The sequence below is a fragment of the Fringilla coelebs genome (genome assembly GCF_963513975.1).
Source record: "Fringilla coelebs genome assembly, chromosome: 1".
Lineage (NCBI taxonomy): Eukaryota > Metazoa > Chordata > Aves > Passeriformes > Fringillidae > Fringilla > Fringilla coelebs.
The window spans coordinates 61,573,713-61,593,877 of record NC_140028.1 but is presented as its reverse complement, the minus strand read 5'-3'; the positions used below and the strand labels follow the sequence as shown (position 1 = coordinate 61,593,877).

Sequence of the window (20,165 nt, the reverse complement as noted above, 5' to 3'; positions counted from 1 at the left end):
ATTTCATGCTAACATGCTTCTGTTATTTTCAGGCAACTTCAACACCATCATTCTCATTTACCTCGAAGCAGAGTCATTACAGAATTTGGTGAAGACAATTCCAGCAGACGATGTTGCTGAGAGAGCTGTTAATCAGGGACCACTGAGCTAAGGCCTTCACAAACAGACAGAATGCAATCCTGGACCACACAGACTGACTTCCAAGATTTGCTCAGGGTAGTTTAGCAACCATTCTCATGTTCTGAGTCTACAATGCATAGAAAAGAGGAGGCCAAACTTTTCAGGGCTTTGTCTTTCATTTGCAACCTCTCAACCACATCAATTTGAGTGACTCATCTCAAAATAAAGGGAACAGGTGAAAAAATAGTAATTATACCTGCAGAATTTTTCAAGACTCATAATTTCCCCAAACAAGTTAAGATTTTCTGTCTATCCCATGTAGTGTAAGTATTGCAAAAGCAAAGACATTTGCCTACAGATACAAAGCAGACTGGAAAAACTCTGCTTTTGTGATTGAAGAATGTCTCCACCTCTTAAATACTGGAAGTTGTTATTGATTTCCCCAGCAGATGGAGTAGCATGTACAGTTTTGATGATTCCTGCCGACTATTTATGGGACATTTATTTGCAATGCATACTGTGTTTTTACCTAATATCATGGAATTCTACTTGGTTCAGTCTATCAAAAAATCAAGCTCCAAAGACTGAATAATATAGCTGATAAAACTAAAAATTTTCTTTCTCTCCATAACTCTCCAAGCCCTTTGAAAATCTGACGTAACTTTTATTGAGGTTGTGCTTTATCTTCAGCTCTTTGCATCACCTGCTGTGCAGCAGAGCAGCAGAAACATAACAAGTTTCAGAGGATGCAGACATTCACCTAGGTGTCAAAAAGGCTCCACAAGAATCATATGGTCATAGGATAATTCAGCTTGGAAGAGACCTTGAAAAGTCATCTAGCGCAACCCTCTGTTACCTACACCTCAAAGGTAGATCACTCATGAGATCAGACCAGGCTTCCCAGGGCTTTATCCATCAGATCTTGAAAACACCCAATGGAAAAAAGAGCCTACACAACTTCTAGGGGCAACCTTGGCTCAACCATCCTCATGGTGAAAAGCTCTCTTCATAGCCAATAGCTCTCGTTTCAACTTAACCCCATTGTCTCTTGTCCTCCTGCCATCAACTGCCATGAAAAGACTGCCTTCAACTTCTTCATGGCCTCTGTGTAGCTCTAGGAAGGACATTATTAAGCCCCAATTTATCACTGTCTTTCCTATCACTGAGGGTGATCACACAAGGTGAGAGGTGGACACAGCCAATCTCTGCTGTAAACTGGCACATTGTGCCATTCTCCTCCTGTATTTCCTCATGCTCACAGCTTGTGCACAGGGTAACTCAGATGGACTTCATACTTTTATGCCAAGCATAGTATTACATAGAGGAATATCTGTAACTTAAGGACCTCAGAAATCCTGAATTCCAGCCTGACCTGTATCACTGAATTGCTATACAAAAAATATTAAATTCTTCCATTTCCATACTGCTCCCATGCAAGGACAGCATACATCTCACATAAAATATATATATACACACATATATATATTCAAGGTTCAGCCCATCTTAGCAAGTCTGGTCTGAGACAAACACTGTTATTTCTTCATTCACGTGACTATAGAATACACCCCTCAATGCACAGAGATCAGTTTTAGATGTGATAAGGTGGGACTAACCCAATGCTCTCATATCAGTTTGTCTTTTCCTGGGAAAGGCAGGATGACTCTAGATCCCCTCAGCAGGAATCCAAGCAGTGCCTTCTGGCAAGGAACAAAGGTGGGCACATACACAAAGAAATTGGGAGCGGCACTGACGCAGTGCGGAAATGAAAGCAGGAGCAAAGCCCTGGCATTGCTTTGATGGAAACAGTTTCATCTCACACACAGCAACAAAGAACATGACCTATGATTACTGCCTTTCCCTCAGCAAGCAGAGGGAAACTGCCTCTGCAACACCAACCAAGACCAAGGTCAAGTCAGTTCTTCAGTGAACTACATCCAGACTTGAGCTACGTGGAATCACAGAGTTGCAGAAGGCACCTTCAAGAACATCTAGTTCCACCCACCTCACCATTGACATGAATGATGTCCTCCTCAAAGCAGAAGCTGCTACTCTATCAGGAGGTTATCAGGAGGTGAGCACAAGTGTTATGATTGCTTACAACAGAAAAGAACTTAAGGTGTTAGTCTGGCCAAAGCTTGAAGGCAGAAAACTGGGAGAATAATGAAATGATGGTGTACAGCTTATTACTAATAGCTAGTAAGTAGCAGCGGTTCTTAGTGCTATAGGGGTTTTATCCAGCAGCATCAAGTGAGGGTGAGAAAGGAAATGTAGGATGGGAAGCACTGCATGAAAGCTCTTCTCTCACAGAAGGTACTGGAAATATTTAGCATGGGCGTGCTAATTAAGCATTGCAGTTACACTTTCAAATCTGGGACCTGATGGTGTTAAATGCACAGTGAAAAAATGAGACTTTGTATGCGAAAGTACCGCTTTGACTCCATACATTTGCTGGTTTACAACAGCACAATGGATTTACACTGGAATGCCAGAAGCCATGGTGCCATCATTCTCCCACTTTAATCTGCCTTTGCAGGTTTTTCACAGTTGGGTACTTCACAAAGACACTTAGAGTAAGATAGGATGCTGTGTTTGGTATGTATGCCAGTTTTTATGACAAAGTTCCCTGTAATCTGATCCATGAATTATCAGTAGAAGTATTGTTGCCAACTTCAGCATTATCTGAAAGCCACGTTTTACAGTAGATGGTAGAAGAACAGGGTCTGAAGCATGAATACAATTGTCTCACAGAACTTTTCTATAAAACATGGTGATTAGGTGGCTTCTTAATATATCTCTTTTCATTACTTGATGCTCATGCATTGTAGGGGTAAGGCACAGACTGACTTCCACCAACACCATCTTCCTAAAGTACAGGCATATTTACATTGCCTGTGAATCAGCTACAGATTTTACTAAATCTGGCACAACTACACCTAGAACTTCACTGCCAAGAGGTGTCTTTTTATACAGGGAGGGAGCTAACTGCTGTACATATCCCAGTGCACCTTCTCAGACACGACATGGGAAGTTCATATACCTTAAATTAAGGAGTTTGATCAATCTGTAAAAGGCTTTAATGCTGTGTTGCCTACAAGAGCAAGGAAAGTGAACTTTGAGACATTGGTATTATTTTCTCCCACTAAACTTTGACATCTATATGGCAAAGAGAAGCCAGTTGTAAACATTCAAATATGTGTATCCAAACTCCCTGGAAAACATCCATGCTTTAGCAACTACACAGGACATGGCTGGTCAGCACTGGCAGTTACCTGGGATTACATGAAGACAATTCTTCCTCAAGACTTTTAGCCTCTTGTCTACTTGAGAATGAGGTGAAAACCATCCAGCCTTGAGACTCTGGACAGACAAATGTTCCAGGAGAAAGAACCCAGACTCTCATCCTGGTTTGGACACACAGGTATCTCATCATTTGGACACACAGGAATCACACAAGTATGCAGTGACTTTAACTCATTTTAGGAAAATATCTTAACAATCCTTTTTTATCGGCAAAGAAACGCCTAAAAGAATTGTTACAGTTGTATTCCTAGAGCCCCTTTTCCTTTCAGAGACTAGTCAGTTCAAGGGGAGAAAGAATACAGGGTGAGTATATACTTGGAAGTTTTCTTCCTTCTTCTGGATTCACTGGGAATACTAAGAGGAAATTCAGAAAAACACACTTTTCAACTGAAATCATACCAGATATTAACTTTTATGTGTTGCTCTGGCCACCTAGTGCATGTTGTAGGCATCTTCTAGTACAGTCTGTGTGAGATCTACACATAACAGAAATGGTGTAGGCTATTGAGAAGTTAGAACTTTATATAAATCAGTTTATGAGCCAGCAGATAGATCTGAATGCACAGGTGGTGAGTGAGAAATGAATAAGCAGAAGGCCTGGGAACAGTGCCTAGTGAATTTTGGGAAGGCACTCTCAAGCACGTCTGAGTTTTCACTTGCATCCTCCATGCATGAGGCTAGAGCCTGTCCTTATGTGAAATTCAGTATCTTAGTGCCAGGATTACGCTCAAGCCCAGACATATCAGGTTTTTTGAGGATGGCCATAAACAGAGAGAGAAGCTTGAAGTAATCCTGCAGTGATGCAAACTCAGTTTCGTGCTGCTGGCAGGAAAGCAATTGGTCTCATTATCTGCATCTTCAGCAAGTTTATGAGGACACCAAATTTCACAAAGCGGTAGCTGGTGGAGAAGAGCCCTGCAATCTCAGGGACCTTAGCAGTGTGGAAAAATGAGACAAAAAAACCTTCTGAAGTTCAGGACAGACAAACGTTAAGTCCTGTATCTTGGATGGAGTGACTGATGCAGTGAGACATGGCCTGACTCTCCAGAGATCAGGTCTGCACAAATGTCCCAGTGGCCACACTGGACATGAACCAGCAGCACACCCTTGCAGCAACAAAGCCTAACCATGGAACAAGATGCACAATGGGCACGTCAGCAAAGCACTCATAAAGATACTCCCTTATTACACGTTCATTTGGAAAACTGAGTTTTGTACCCCCAGTGCAAAAGAAACACTAACAAACTGGAGAATCTAGGAGAGGGGTATTTAGATGACTGGAGGCTGGTACACATGACACACAGAGACAACCAGGCTTGTTTAGCTCAAGAGGCTGAAGGCAAAACACAAGCTGCTGTCCCCAGCTAAGGTAAGAAAGTAGATGGAGCTAGAGCCCTCCCAGCAATGCACAGCAAAAGGACGAGGCAAGCACTGCAAGGTCCAACAAGGAAATTCTGATTGGATATAACAAATGATATCTTCACCAGAGAGTGGTTAAGCACAGAGATGGGTACCCAGAGAAACCCCTTCCTTGGAGATTCTCAAAATGTAATTGCAGAAGGCCCTCAGCAACCTGCTCAAGCCTTGATGATTACTCTGTTTTAAGCATGGAGCTGGATCAAAGACATCCACAAGTTCTTACCAAAGTACATTTCGCTATAACCTATACCCATCTTTCCCATACTATTTCACACAGTCATGGCTGTCAAGTGTATAAAGAGCCGGTTTCAGCGTGAATTTCAACTTCATGGAAAATGTTGGCATTTGCAATTATTTTTTCATCAGTTTCAATCAAACAAAAAAATTTGCTTTGAGAATATAGAAAGCTAAGAGTGTTAATTTTTAAGAGATATTTAATATTACATTTAATTAATTTTATCCATCAATTACTTTTTGAAGTAAAAGGAGGAACATGGAATTGAAAATGGAACAAAATTAGAAAGCAGTACCAAACCCCACAACTGCATCAAGTTCAGGTTCACGCTGAATTACAATAGTTTGGTCCTTTACAAATTTCTGTGCAGTTGTATCACGCAGTTATGTTTTCTCCCTCACAGATATCTCCCTGAGGTGAGGAACACATATGTTCTCCTTCACTGATTATAACAAATGCCACACTCCAACTGCATGGCACTTTCACGTAAGTCGGGAGTAACATTACTTACCAGCCAATCTTGGGAATTTAAGGCAACATTGCTTTAGGTTCTGTTCATATTACGTTACCAGAAAAACAACCAAGACAGTAGCTAATAAACTGGAAGGTGTCTCAGAATAGTGTTTGATAGTTAAGCAATGTTGGGAATGCAGCCCCTGTGAAGCCGGAGCATAGTAACCACAAATTTATTTCAGATTTTGGAAGCATTTCACTCAGACAATGTCTAACCTCTGCAGAATGTGTAAGCATATTTTCTATCTCTCTGTAGTATCTGAGAAGAAAACCAGGTCAGTGTACTTACTCAGTGATAAATGCATGAACAAAAAAAAAAATCACCATAAATGAGCTGGAATTCCACTTTCTTCACCTTTTAAGACAAGCAGCTCTTTCAAGGAAGCAATGCATGGGAAGTTTTGCTCAGTTCTATTCTATGAAATAATAGTGTAACTTCAAAGAATTTCTGAATTTTGGTTTGGTGAAAAAGTCACAGATAGTATTCTGAAAGGCAGCCCTGTGAAAAATGACTCAAAATAAGAAACAAGGATGATTATTTGCAACGTGCTGCCACATGTGTGATAGCAGTATCAAATCTGTGGTGATACACATCTGAATGTGAATTTTTGACTTAAGTAAAATGGGTCTGTCCTGTTCATTATTGTTACTGCCTGGCATATCTCTGCATCAGAGCATTATCCTACTACATGGCACAATTCAGTATCTCTGGAGGTCTCCAGAGAAAAAGAGATAAACAGAGCACAGAAGGAAGAAGAGAAGAAAACAATACATGTCAGGGATGAGGTATACTCTGTAACTTCATACCTGCTCTTGCTTAGCCTGCCTTTCCTTTCAGCAACTTCTGAAATCATAGCAGAAATCACAAATGTTGCATTAGTTTCCCCTCAATAAAAAAAAAACAAAACCTAAAAGGCAGAGCCGCTCCTCAGAAATCTTAAGCTGGGAATCATTACTATTCTTAGTACATTATTACCAACTCCAAGCTTAGAAAAGTCTTCCATGAAACACACTTATATAAACAGCTAATACGAAGATGTCAATGCAGGAAGTATACAACCAGTTAGACCTCGAAGTCGTCTCTTTCTCCAGAAAATAAACAAAACCAAAAACCACCGGAAAGAGCGTGTGTGTGTGCATGTGTGTGTGTGTTGAGCAACAGAGCTGGCTTATAAGCAGGTGGCAAAAGCAAAAGGCAAATCTGAAACACCAGAACTAATGAAGCCCATATACATACAGATTAATAGCTCGTGGGTCTTTGACTTCAGTGTGCAAATACGTGCAAGAGCAAAGGTTCAAGTTTTCCTATCATAAAGGCATTAAAGAAGTCTCCCCCTTTTATTCCTGTTAAGTTAAAAATGCAAGGCTTGCTGTTAAAAGTGCAAGGCTTTTGCCTCTTCTAACAGTTACCTATTCCATCCAACCCTCAAGAACACTGTCTTTCAGCTTCTAAGTAACTGTTAAATTAGACTGAACCTGCTCACATACTCAGATTTATTGTTGGGGGTGGGATGGGGGGAGAAGAAAACCTTAAGAAAGATGAACTCATGCACAAAAGAACCATCTCCTTATAAAACCCCTTCTTCCGCTGAGGGATAATGGAGTCTGAGGTTGCAACTACTTTTAAGTCAAGGATAAAAGGTTCTAGTACTTTATCATGTCTTCTTTGGAAACACAAGTTCTTCCAGATGCCTTGAATCTTTACTGTAAAGGAGGAAAAGTAAAGACCTTTGAGGACTTAAGAGCCTTCTGCACCACTTAAGTAATTTACAACAGTCAGCTCAGTCAAGTTTGCATTTCAATCACATACCAGGAGGCATAAAAATCCAAAGTCTTACTAATTCCTAGTCACCTGATACAAAGCTTTTCAAATGACTGTCCTTTCTTCTTTTCTATGTATTACTGAAAGACTAGTTTTCTGTATCACAGATTAGCTATTGTTTATCAGTATGGCTATAATTTATTCACCCAGGCCAAACAGAATTTCATTCATTATTAGCCAAAATTCTGATAAGTCTTTGTAACCTGCCTTTCTTTATCTGTACCTCTCTGGAGCTGAAGTTTGATAAACATCAGTTGGAAGACTCCACTACAACTCAAGTACATGAAAAACGAAGAATATGAGCATGAATATCCCACACATTCATGCAAATAATTTAAATAATCACAACTTGGAAGCATGCAATAGAGAAATCAGGGTTTTAATTAAGTACAAGGAAAATAAAACTACAGATGATTCAGCCAGCTGAATCCAACTTATGTATCACCAGAGGTAAGCTGACACAAAATATAAAGCCGAGCAAGGGTGCAAAGTAATTTGTGCAAAATGAGAGACATTAGGCTCCTTTGACAGTGCATGCAAAAACCCATTATACAGGCCATTCTAGGAAAAAAAATTATTTAAAATATTTAAATACAGACATCACTGTCTAAATAGTCAACATTTTTATACTCAGTTGAACTAAATGTATTAAAATCTATTAAAAATTTATCAAAAGGCTGCACAGCAATAAGTGTTCCTCCCATCACTTTTCCAGGATCATCATCAATTCTGGTCTTTAGAAGCAGAAGGACACCAAAAGAATAAAAATATGGAAGGCTTTAAATGGAATTATTTGATGTGAGAAAACAGATTTTAGGGACTGAAAGAGTTTAAAAGAAAATTGCTTCCTGCTGTTTTAGAAAACAGACAAACAGTATATTAGAAAACATAGTGAAAAAGAGGTTCCTACTTTGTTATTACTGTCATTCCTTATCCTTACACTAGAGTATTCCATTCCTTTTCCTTTGAGCAGCACAAATTAGCTCAGCAGTCTGTTCACATGGTCAGCAGAACAACTGACCTGCATTTGGTCTTCTCTTTATATTTTCTTGCCTTAAAATGAAATTGCTGACTGTACAGAATTTTTCTTGCTAAGCAAAGCATTTAAGTGAAGGATCACCTTCTGAAGTGGTGAACTACCCCCCCACTTACTTTATTTTCCCTTGTGTTTTAACTTCCATATGCATAGAGGTAAAAGATTTATGGATCCTTTTCCCTTTGATACATGATTTATTTGTATCAGTTTCCACCAATTTAGTCTTCTGCTACACCACTGCCTTAGAGTATCCAAAATTCCCTGCTCCTCAACTTCCAAACCTCTAAAAACACCTTTCTACTATTACATTTTCTAAGATAACTTTCAGTTTCTGCTCCAAGTTTTCTCTTTCCCTCCACATTAACATTAGGTACTATGGCATTAGCATAGCTCAGAACAATTCCCTCTATAGCCCTGAGACCACATTCCTCATTCTTGTTTCTGTTCTGAACAGTTTGGTCTTTTATGAAGTAACATTAATTTAAGAACTGCTTTAAGGAAGGTGGTAAGAGAGGCTGCTTCCACAACATGCAGTTAGAACTTCTGTCAAGGCTGCATAACTAAGAATATTGTTTTCCCATAACAAGCTGATATTCAACCAGGACTCACCATGAACAGCAGGCTAAAATAATTCTATCCAACTTCAAGATCATATTAGCAGTGAGAAATGCTAATGCACAAATATGTAGATACGTTTAAAAAGAGAAGAGCTGTGTGACTGTTCAAAAGGAAAATATTCAACATCCAGAAGTAAACTGGAGTGATTATGTGAAGAAACACTTAGCTGTATCTCAGCCTCTTTGCATGTCCTGTCATTTGAAACGCAGTCATCGCTTTTCCAGTCCTCCCATTCAATTTAATTGTCCTTGAGAGTCTGGACCTGCAGTCACTCAATCACAGAATATCCTAACTTGGAAGGGACCCACAAGGACCACTGAAGTCCAACTCCTGGCCCTGCCCAGGACAGCCCCAAGTACCACACCATGTGACTGAGGGTGAAAAATGTCTTTGACAGCCATGCAATTATTCTTTTTAAAATCAGTTAGGTACCAGTTCATGTTGTTCCTCAAGCGCAGCTCAAAAAAAATAAACAGATAACTTTTATGTATAATGAGCACTGAGTAAAGTTTAACTTGCATTTAGAAAATAAATTAAATAACTCCAGCTATTTTTGTGGAGTTAAAAGAAAAACATGTCCATCTCAGCACTGGTACCTCAGTTTTATTTCAAGGACGTTGGTTACCTTCTCATGTTTGTGCACCTGATTTTGTCTCTTTCATCCACAAAAAAAAGATCTTCAAGCATAAAATTATATAGCAATGTATAGTTTGGAAGAATCTGGTTTGAACTGTCAAAGAGCATTTACTCAGAAATATGACTATTTATGAAAACCACTAGTAAAATGTGTTAGTGGTGGTATACTGGAAGAGGAAAAAATACAGTTAAGACTGTTTCTATTTCCATATACAACTTTTATTGCAATACCTGTATTCTAAGTGTACAGATACAAATACAAAATGACCCATGACAGGCTTTAAAGCTGCCCAAGTACCAAACTGAGAAATTAATTCGGTATTATAGCCAAAGTTGACAGGACTTCAACAGGTGATAGGAAGCTTCCCCAGTCTCTCTCCAAGAACAACCAGGATCCACCATAGTTTTGGTCCAAGATGTATGCTTTAAGTTGGCAGCTGAGTCTAGGAACGAGTGTATTTACCCCAGATGTGCAGCATAAACACAGAAGCAATAAAAAGAAGACTCATGACCAAAACTGGAACAGGTCCACTAAAAATAAAGAGAAAATGCATTAACATAAAAAAGAAGTCTGTCTTGCCCATTATCAGCCAAGCGAGCTCATCATTTCATACGAAATTGTACAAGAAAACTCTTCTTCCTTTCCCACAGAAATACCTTAAGGCACATAGAAATGAGATAGCCACCTCTATCAAAAACTGCTGCTGCCACTCTTTTAAAAGACAGTTCTATACACCCTAAATGTTACATAAAAAAAGTACAACAAACCCCCCTCCTTGTTAAAAAAGCCATTAATGGTTCATTATTATTCATCACTGTTTCCACAGTCTCTGGAAAAGTATACTCTGTGTTTACAACTCAGATAGCCAACTGAGCAAAGATGCAGTCCGATATAAAAAAAACAACAGAGTCCTCTAGCGGCTACTAAAATTTTGGCAAAAAACTCTCATTAGCTCTTTTATTTTAGAGGTTTTGTTTCATTTGAAAACAATGGCAGCAGTGGGTGAGAGACGGGGACTTATGCTTTCTTGAAAAACATAGAAAAAGTGGCAAAGTTACATCATTAAATCTTTACCTAAAATGAATAAATTCATTCTTTTTTCCTTCTTTCATATATAGTTTAGAAATTGCATAGTAATGTTTTTAAAAAACAGTTTAATCTTAGGGCACACATTGACAGCTTCAATCAGCTGTTTCATGCTGTTCTCTAAGATGCAATAGTTTCATGAATACACACTCAACACTCCTTCATACCACTCACTTCACACAATCTAATTTTTGATTTTCAACATGCCATTGGGAAATCTGTTATCCAGCCTGTGTTACCCTCCTGGGTACTGTTTATAAGCATGTAAATGCTACCTGAATATAAAGTAAAAAAAAAAAGGAAACTGAAAAGGGATTCAAAGAGTTTACTGACATATTTTTCTATGAAATCATGATCCATATACTTGAAATGATCACAACTGTAATCTTACACTGAGTTTTTAAACTCAGCTATTATCTATCATACTTAGACTTATTTGGGTATGGAGAATCCTGAACACAGACATAAAGCATTTAGCAAATAAACTAATAACAAAATAAACAAAGTCCACATACATGGTGACTAGACAAGCAACCTTTTCAAGGGGTGTCTTTCACTAAGCAACAGAATGTAATTCTCAAACCCTAGCATTTTATATATATAAATAAATATTTTTATTTTATAATTTTATTTACTTTTATATATATATATACACACACACATGCAAGTTTATAGCCTACATAAAATAAATCATAATTTATAGTTCTTACACTGTATCTAAATTACTATTTAATTCATTTGAGCCTTTAGCAGTAGGAACAGGTAAGCCGCTCTGCCAAAGGCACACGGGAACAAAGCAGCACCACTAATCAGAAAAGAACCTACATGGAAATAAACAGTGGGGACTGACTGAGTGTTTAGTGGCTTTTTAACAAGAAGATGACACTGGACTCCTGGAGAGAAAAATCAACTCTCCAATACTGACACAGATATCTCATTTTCTCCAGTCCCAAAGAAAACCCGTTGAAACCCTGCAATTCTCCTCCACACACCTGCATCTTCTCAGGCCACCACAAATCAATAAATGGATTCAGACACCTCTAAAAATTTGGTACTGTGCATTCTCAGAATATCTTTCATAAGGCTGCATATTGTACCACAAGCTCAATTTGACTTTCTATTCACAGGAAAGCTGCCTATAGCTCCTTAAGCAGGAAAGCCCAAGACAAGATACAGGGACCACAAGTACCAAGTGACCCAAAAAGACGAAAAAGTTGGGGTTTAGTTTTCTTTTCAAAGCATGTAATCTCCAAGCTTTAAAGAGAAAAATATCATATCCCCTTTCAGCCAAATCCCCCACAACTCCCTTTCACTAATAGCTGTTTTTTAAGGCATACACATCTTGAAGCATGTTGTAATGCAACTAAAGGATCTTTCCTGAGGGAAACCAACTTGCCTATTCAACATAGTTATTATTTTGTATATTGAATACAGATACAAAAATATCCAAAGCATCAATCTAATTCTGCACAATGTAAAATATATAAACGTTTTTATCTAGAGCGAAATTCCCTTCATTGTAGCTAGAATGAATTGACCTGTTCTCAGGTGGTTTTATGTACTTTTTCATAGTAATTTTAAGAGCTTGCATTTTCAACAATACAAAAAAAAAAACACCAAAAAAGCCCACCAACCACCACTACCAAGCTAAGCTTTCCCACACTACTTTATGCAGTAGTGATCACAAGCACTTCTAAAAACAACTTCAGCTGAAGGACTCACTGAGGCAATCACAAACCCTTGATAACCCATTCTCACTTTAAAGCCTACTAAAGGGAGCAGAGATAATAACAATTAGTTGCAATGGGAAAAAAAAAATAAAGAAAAATGCCTAGAAAGCTGTAAGCAAGAAAGTTGCTACCATGCCATGGCTCAGAAAATGTTACATCTAGCGTGGGGTGATTTGTAAAACCACCTCACTTTTATAGATTTGATTCTTTCATTAAAAGCCTGACCATACAGTTACCCAAAGTAGCTTCCAAATAAACCACTCCCAGTGCTCCAAAACCTTAAAATCAGGAACCACTGTGTCACAACATAAATAGATGTGAAAATCTTCAGTGCTTGCACTGAAAATGAGAACAACTGAGTGGCCATTCAGCACCAAAAAGTGAAATCTTAGCAAAATTGTTAAAGCTTGTATTACAAGCTTATTTAAAAAATCATAATGCCCTTCTGCTTTTTTTTTTTCTTGTTTGGTGTAATTCATTTTTAATTTGAATTTCAGCAGATCAAACAACAGATAAAACAGTTGCCCAGCCTATCTGCATAGATTTGCTCTAGAACACTATTGCTGCTCATTGTCTTTTATTTGCCTCGTCTCCCTTCTAGACTCAGAATGGAGTAAGCAAAGCAGAACAGCACAATTTTGGTGGTTTGCTGGATACAGTTTGTTTTCTAAAGTTTCAAGTACATAGGAAACTGAAAACATGTAAAACAACTTCAAAGGAAGGATTACTCACAGAACTATCACTAAGTAGCCTATAACCATACCCTTCTCCAAATGTGCAGCTAGCAGCAGCCCTCTTGAAGAACTCCAAAAGAAAATATTAATGGATTTGAGAAAGAAAAACAAGCAAGAGGGTAAGTCCTGAGCATCTCAAGACTTTTCAACCCAGTAAGAACAAGAACTCGTGAACTGTAATTCTACAATAAGCACAAATTTCCACTCAGGATGTAACTTGGCATGCACTCATCAGCTCAAATACGCCTTCCACTTTTGTTACCCAAGTATTAGGCTTCAAAGTTTGTTGGGAAAGTCATCTGAATGACTCAAATTGGTCAAAAGAGTAAAAACTTAGGCTCTCTATAGTTTAAGGGACATTACTGGGTATTTCACCATAATCTTGGAACATTCACCTTGTGAAAATGGAGATATACAAGCTATTGGCATGCTATTTGCTAGGTAAGTTCAGCTAAAATAATTTATCTACAGCTTTTTAATAAAAACACCTGATGTGAGCATATGGTTTATCAGTTATATTGTATTTTCAAGGGGTGCACAGGACCATAACATAGCTATTATAAGACAAAACCCAAGATTTTTACTTGAAAGAGAATGAAAACATGCACACAGATGCTTTAACTCATTGAGACAAGAGATTTTTCTCAACTTCAATGTAACTGCTGACAGCCTTCAAAGACCACATAGGGTAACCTTTGGCAATTACAAAATACAACTTGTACCTACCTTTTTAAAACCAGTGTAGCTTTAGAAACTCCTTCTCCAGGGTTACAGATTAAATATGTCATTCCAACCATCAACTCAGCAAGTTCTCCCATGCACCCCAGAACACTGACAGATTACTATTAATTCAAAGACTGCAAGACTGTGTAGGCAGGGGAACTCTACAGCCCTCAAGCCTGCCAGCACCCATTCACCCAACTTACACTTTGAGCCCTGGTGAGTCCTCAGTGTAGAACCGCCACATCCCACCAGTCCCTGTGGACGTGGCACGGCCTGCACTCCTTGTCCCACAGCTGGCATTTTTCCTTTAAAGGATGACAGAAGAAAACAAAGACCAAACAACACGTTAGTACTCCACCAGCTTCTAGGACCAAGCAGCCCAGGAGACTCTGCAGAAACAGTACACTTCACAGAATCAATCAGGTTGGGAAAGTCCTCTAAGATCATCAAGTCCAACCTATGACCCAACACCATCATGTCAACTAGACCATGGTACTGAGTGAAACATCCAATTTTTCCTTAAATACCTAGAGGGACAGTAACTCCACCACCTCCCTCGTGTCAAAGATGGTGTTTCTCACACTCGGCAGCCCATTTCAATGTCTAATCGTCCCTTCCTCCTGATGGCCAAGCTAAACATCCCCTGGCGCTGCTTAAGACTTGCGCTTTTCTATCCTGTCAGTAGCTGCCCAGGAGAAGACCCAGCCCATCACCTGGCTACACCCTGCTTTCAGCTGGTTGCAGAGAACGATAACGTCACCTCTGAGCCTTTTTTCTCCAGGCTAAACTCCCTGAGCCCTTCCTCATAGCACTGGTGCCGCAGACCCTTCCCCAGCAACGTTGCCCTTCTCTGGACCGGCAACAGCCTGTGCTGCCACGTCAGAGAGGGCACCAGCCCGGCAAGCAGAGCGCACGGCGGGGGCAAGAGCTGTCCCCGCTGGGGAGCGGCGGCGGCGGCGGGCACCCACCTCTGCCGGACGGTGGATCCCGCGGCGCGGGGAGCCACAGCCTTGCTGGGGGAGCGACCGGAGGAGCCGACGCTGGTGGCGCTGGGGTTGGGCCCGGGCTGCGGAGAGAGGAGAGAAGCGGGAGGGGGTGAGAGGCGGCGGCACTGCCGGCGGGGAAGGGGCGCCTCAGCCGCCCCTCGCCTCGGGCAGCCCCTCACTCACCATGGCGGCGGCGCTGGCTGGGGCTCGGCGCGGTGTCACACACGCTCCGCTACAGCCGCTCCGGCCACGTCCCCGTCCGCATCAGGCTCCGCCCCGCGCCGCGCATCCCGGGGCCACGCGGCTTCCCCGGATAATGCCTGAGCAGCAGCAGCCCCTTGTCCCCGTACTCCTGGCTCGGCGGCCGCGTTCCGAGACCGCTGCCCCCCGTGACGCCTCGGTCGCGCCCGCTCCTTGCGCAGCGGCCGGGCCGGCGCGGGGCCGCGGCGAACGGCGCGTCGGGCAGCAGCGCGGCCGCCCGGCGGGCGGGGCGGGCGGGAAGGCCCGGGAGGAAGGGAAGCAAGGCTGACGTGTCCCACCGGGACTGCCGGGCTGCGCATGCGACCCGCGGCAGCGGCAATGGAGGAGGCGGAGGAGGCGGGAGGAACGGGCCCGTCCGTGCTGTTCCTGCACCCGGACCTGGGCCTGGGCGGCGCGGAGCGGCTGGTGGTGGACGCGGCGCTGGCGCTGCGGGCGCGGGGCTGCCGGGTGCAGATCTGGACGGCGCACTACGACCCCGGGCGCTGCTTCGCGGAGACGCGCGGGCTGGCGGTGCGGCGGGCGGGCGGCTGGCTCCCGCGCAGCCTGTGCGGCCGCGGGCACGCCCTGTGCGCCGCCCTGCGCATGGCCTTCGTGGCGCTCTACGTGCTGCTGCTCAGCGGAGAGACCTTCGACGCCTTCGTGTGCGACCAGGTGCGGGCATAGGCATGGACGTGGACGTGGACGTGGACGTGGGGACGGGAGCGCCGCTGCCGCTGGCCCGGTTGGAGGCGGGGATGCTGGTGGGCTGCTCTTCAGAGAATGACAGGATTGTTAGGGTTGGAAGGGGCGTCTGGTGATCATCTACTCCAAACCCCCTGGCAAAGCAGGGGCACCTGCGGCAGGTGCTGCAGGAACGCGTCCAGATGGGTTTGGAATGTCTCCAGAGAGGGAGACTTCACGACCTCCCTGGGCAGCCTTTTCCAGTGCTCTGCCACCTTCAAAGTAAAGAAGTTCTTCATGTGGATGTAGAAGTTCTTGTGTTTTAGTTTATGGCCACTGCTCCTCATCTTGTCAGTGGCCATCACTAAGGAGTCTGGCAGCATCCTCTTGAGATGAGTTCTACCTTTGAGATATTTATATTAATTAATCATCTCCTAGTCTTCCCTTCTCTAGACTAAACTAGCCCAGTATGCAGTCTCTCATAAGAGACATGTAGTACCTGGAGTATCAAGCCCCCACAAAATTAGATTCGTTATCGGCTGTGCAACAAGCCAATAATGACACACTCAAGGGAGAGACATCGATTGCTCATTTCAGAGCTGTGCAAGCCTGGCTGCTCCATGGTGTTCCACAAATTGAGGACACCCCATAAGGCTTTCTGTGCCTTCTTTTATACACAGAAGTTCAGGATTAGTAACATGCCAAGTGCAGCCCCCCTAATACTATGATTGGATATTAGTTTCCAGAGAAGGGCAGTGGAGGTGGGGGAAGGTCTGGTGCTCAAGCCTTATGATAGGTGGCTGAGGGAGCTGGGATATTTAGCTGGGAGAAAAGGAGGTTCAGGGGGATGTTATCACCCTCTACAAGTGCCTGAAAGGATGTTCTAGCAGATGGGGATTGGTCTCCCTGACAGCTAGTGACAGGATGAAAGAACATAGTCTTAAGCTGCACCAGGGGAGACTTAGCTTGGACATTAGGAAGAATTTCTTCAGAGAGGCTGATTGATTATACGTTGAAATGGTGTTTTCATATAATCAATGGTGATTGATTATACATTGAAATCACCTGCCTAAGGAGGTAATGGAGTCAGTGGCCCTGGATATATTTAAGAAAAGACTGGATGTGGCCCTTTACGTCATGGTCTAGTTGACACAGTGGTGTTGGGCCATCGTTGAGACTCGGCAATCTCTTTTCCAACCTGATTGATTCTGTGATTCTGTGCAAGTTACATGTCCCCAGTTAAATTCTACACTTGCTTGGAAATGGTCTTCACCTGAGCAGGGGTCTTTCTGACCTGTGGGTGTGTTTTTTAGTGTTATAATGAACATAGTTTAGCTGTAGGATACATGGACCTTGATTATTTGCAAAGTTAGCCATGTATACATAGACATAAATCAACATGTTGATTTACTACATCTTTAAGGCTTGTTAGTTCTAGGATGTTGTTGACTAAGGGATGCTGGCTGCTGACAGTTCCACTGATGAGGTCTTCTTTCTTGCTGATGAGGCTTGAAAGTGTACAAAGATCTTATATCAAAGGACATCCTGACTTTAGATAATCTTGACCTATTCCACATTTTGCAATTTACATTCTGGGGCAGCTGGAGGGAGAAGATGCTGCTGCTGCCTGGACTCTGCTCCCAGCACCCCTGCTAGTGGTGAAAGGAGGTGCTTAGAGAAGTCCTGGGGCTTGATGGGACCTTGGTGGGGAGCTGGAAGAAATTATAGGGCCACAAGATGTCCTGGATGAGGGAGTACAACTTGATGTGCTTGTGTGGGGGAGAGGAAAAGGCACTTGGCTTGCAAAGCAGTGGCTCTCAGAGCATGGCTTTGAAATCACATGCGCACACTGGTGGCACTGACACAAACAATTAACCTCTCCTCTTGTCCCGTCTCTCTGGTTGTACCAGGTGTCTGCCTGCATTCCTGTACTTAGACTGGCCAGAACCCGTAAGAAGGTGTTGTTTTACTGTCACTTTCCCGATCAGCTCCTGACCAAGAGAGAATCTTTCCTGAAGCGCCTCTACAGACTGCCGCTCGACTGGCTGGAGGAGTACACGACTGGCATGGCAGACTGTATCGTTGTGAACAGCAAATTCACTGCCAGAGTCTTCAAAGACACATTTAAGTCCCTAGCACACATAAAACCAGATGTCCTCTACCCATCGCTCAACATCAGTAGCTTTGAAGAAATTGTTCCTGCAGACGTAGCTGATCTGATACCGAAAAAGAAAAAGTTCTTGTTTCTTTCCATTAATAGGTATGAGAGAAAAAAGAATCTGGCGTTGGCTCTTGAAGCTTTGCACGAGCTTCGAGGGAGACTTGATTCTCATGAGTGGGATGAAGTTCACCTGGTTATGGCAGGTGGTTATGATGAGCGAGTTCTGGAAAATGTGGAGCACTATGAAGAGCTGAGGAGACTCGCAGCCAAACTTGATGTTAAGGATCATGTGACTTTTCTGAGATCATTCTCAGATGAACAGAAAATCTCTCTTTTTAGTAACTCTGTGTGTGTGCTTTATACACCAAGCAATGAACATTTTGGCATTGTCCCTTTGGAGGCAATGTATATGAGATGTCCAGTTATAGCAGTTAATTCAGGTGGTCCTTTAGAATCAATCTCACATAATGTTACAGGATTTTTGTGTGACCCTCTGCCAGTGCAATTCGCTGATGCCATGGAAAAAATTGTGAGAGATCCTCTCTTGAAGGACACAATGGGAGCGGCTGGGAGAGTGAGAGTTATGGAAAAATTTTCTTCAGAAGCTTTCTCAGAACAGCTGTACCAATACATACGCAGATTAACAGAATAAAATTATATTCCTACGTTATATTTTACAACATTGTGTCTCTCATTTTTGTAGGGGACCAGTATTCATTTTGACTAATGAAGAATTAGGGATATCTGAATGTCCTTGTTTTGGTTCTTGTGCTGCCTTATGTCACTTGACAGATAGAAGGAGCAAAACATGTCCCACTGTGTCATTAGAAGGTTAAAATTTTCATGTTGTTGACTGAACTGCCATAGAAGTTCTTTTGTGTACTGTGCCTTGGAAAAATGCAAAGTTTAATGGCAGTAACTGCAGGAAAATTACTGCATGTTTTATTTAATACTGTATGGAATGGCTGATTCAATTTACAAAATTTGGATTTGTCCAGATAAGACACACACAGCCTTATTTTTATGTATGTAAAATGGTCATCAGTAATTTGTAAGTAAAAGGGCTGTCTCAGCTGAAGTATGGAGAGAATTGCACAGTCCAACCAACTGCATGTTTCAAAAACCCAGCAGTGTTAGGGATATGAATGTTATGGTTTTTAAATGACTGAGCATTACTGTGTTTGTCCAGTTGCATTGTGTAGTCACACTGGGGGTCAGAAAAGCATACAGGTGTGTGAGCAGGAGGAAGTGAGGCTAGAATAACACCAAGGATATCAGACTACCTCAGGCCAAAAGGTTAGTGCTGAAAGCTATATTTGTTTGTTACCTGCAATGCTTGAAGAAGTAATTTTACTTTGGGAATTTCTGGTTTGTAGGTAATTAAATTATTTTCTCTATATTTCACATTTCATTCTAAATGACAGCACACTTAAAAAAGGTCTTAATCTGGACCAGGCAATAAAGACATTTTATTTTGCCTAATTTAGAAAACTTTATGTTTTCCTAATGCAGTGAGTGCACATGTGACAGTACTATGATTTTTTTTTTCCCAGTCTGGTCTGGGGAAAGGAATATATTTTTTGTTCATCTGTCTCTTTTAGTGCATCTTTATTAGTTGATGGTTCTGTTTTTATAACACACAATCCATACAATTGAATTTTAAGTGTGAAAATAGATCCAGTGAAATCCAGTGTTACCTATAAAATACAATTTGCAGTGTGGTATGAAATATAATTTGTAGTCTGAATTCTGCAATTTCTATGTAAGGTAGTTTCAGGCATTTCCACATTAATACTTCACAGCAGAGAGACCCTTCTTTTTGTTGCTTAGGACCAAAACCCACGTCTCAGTATATTTATAAGGCTTTTATTTGAAGTAAAACAAACAAAAATCAAACAAAATCTGTCGTTGTCTTTAATCAAGAAGTTGGAACTCTAATTTTTATTTGTTATGGAGTGAAAATGGATGGTCTCACAGGCCCTGTTTCCTACATTTCTATTCAGTCAGAAAAGCTGGCAAGCTTAAATCTATATTCTTGCAAGCCTGTTCCTTCATTTCTACTCCATTCTCACCCTTAAAAATTTTCTTAAATCTTTGTGCAACTTTTTCATCATGGGTGTGGCA

The 20,165-nt window shown here is 41.7% G+C and overlaps 2 protein-coding genes across 2 annotated transcripts; one reads left to right on the top strand and one right to left on the bottom strand.

Moving 5' to 3' along the window:
* Positions 1-9,353: 9,353 nt before the first annotated feature.
* SEC61B (SEC61 translocon subunit beta) lies at positions 9,354-15,240 on the bottom strand. The gene is made up of 4 exons (XM_084221954.1): positions 15,143-15,240; positions 14,942-15,039; positions 14,177-14,278; positions 9,354-10,230 (listed from the first exon to the last, which is right to left on the bottom strand). The coding sequence occupies exons 1-4, from the start codon at positions 15,143-15,145 to the stop codon at positions 10,143-10,145; spliced, it is 291 nt and encodes a 96-aa protein (XP_084078080.1). The 5' UTR covers positions 15,146-15,240; the 3' UTR covers positions 9,354-10,142.
* A 298-nt stretch (positions 15,241-15,538) lies between these two features.
* ALG2 (ALG2 alpha-1,3/1,6-mannosyltransferase) lies at positions 15,539-18,693 on the top strand (the record flags this gene model as incomplete). The annotated part of the gene is made up of 2 exons (XM_084221896.1): positions 15,539-15,871; positions 17,791-18,693. The coding sequence occupies 2 exons, from the start codon at positions 15,539-15,541 to the stop codon at positions 18,691-18,693; spliced, it is 1,236 nt and encodes a 411-aa protein (XP_084078022.1).
* Between the last annotated feature and the right edge of the window lie 1,472 nt (positions 18,694-20,165).

Excerpts from the sequence above, each read along its gene's own strand:
- SEC61B (XM_084221954.1), bottom strand. Across the intron at positions 14,279-14,941 it reads GGATCCACCGTCCGGCAGAG|GAAAAATGCCAGCTGTGGGA; the intron begins GTGGGTGCCCGC and ends CATCCTTTAAAG. Across the intron at positions 10,231-14,176 it reads GACTCACCAGGGCTCAAAGT|TGGACCTGTTCCAGTTTTGG; the intron begins GTAAGTTGGGTG and ends CTTTATTTTTAG.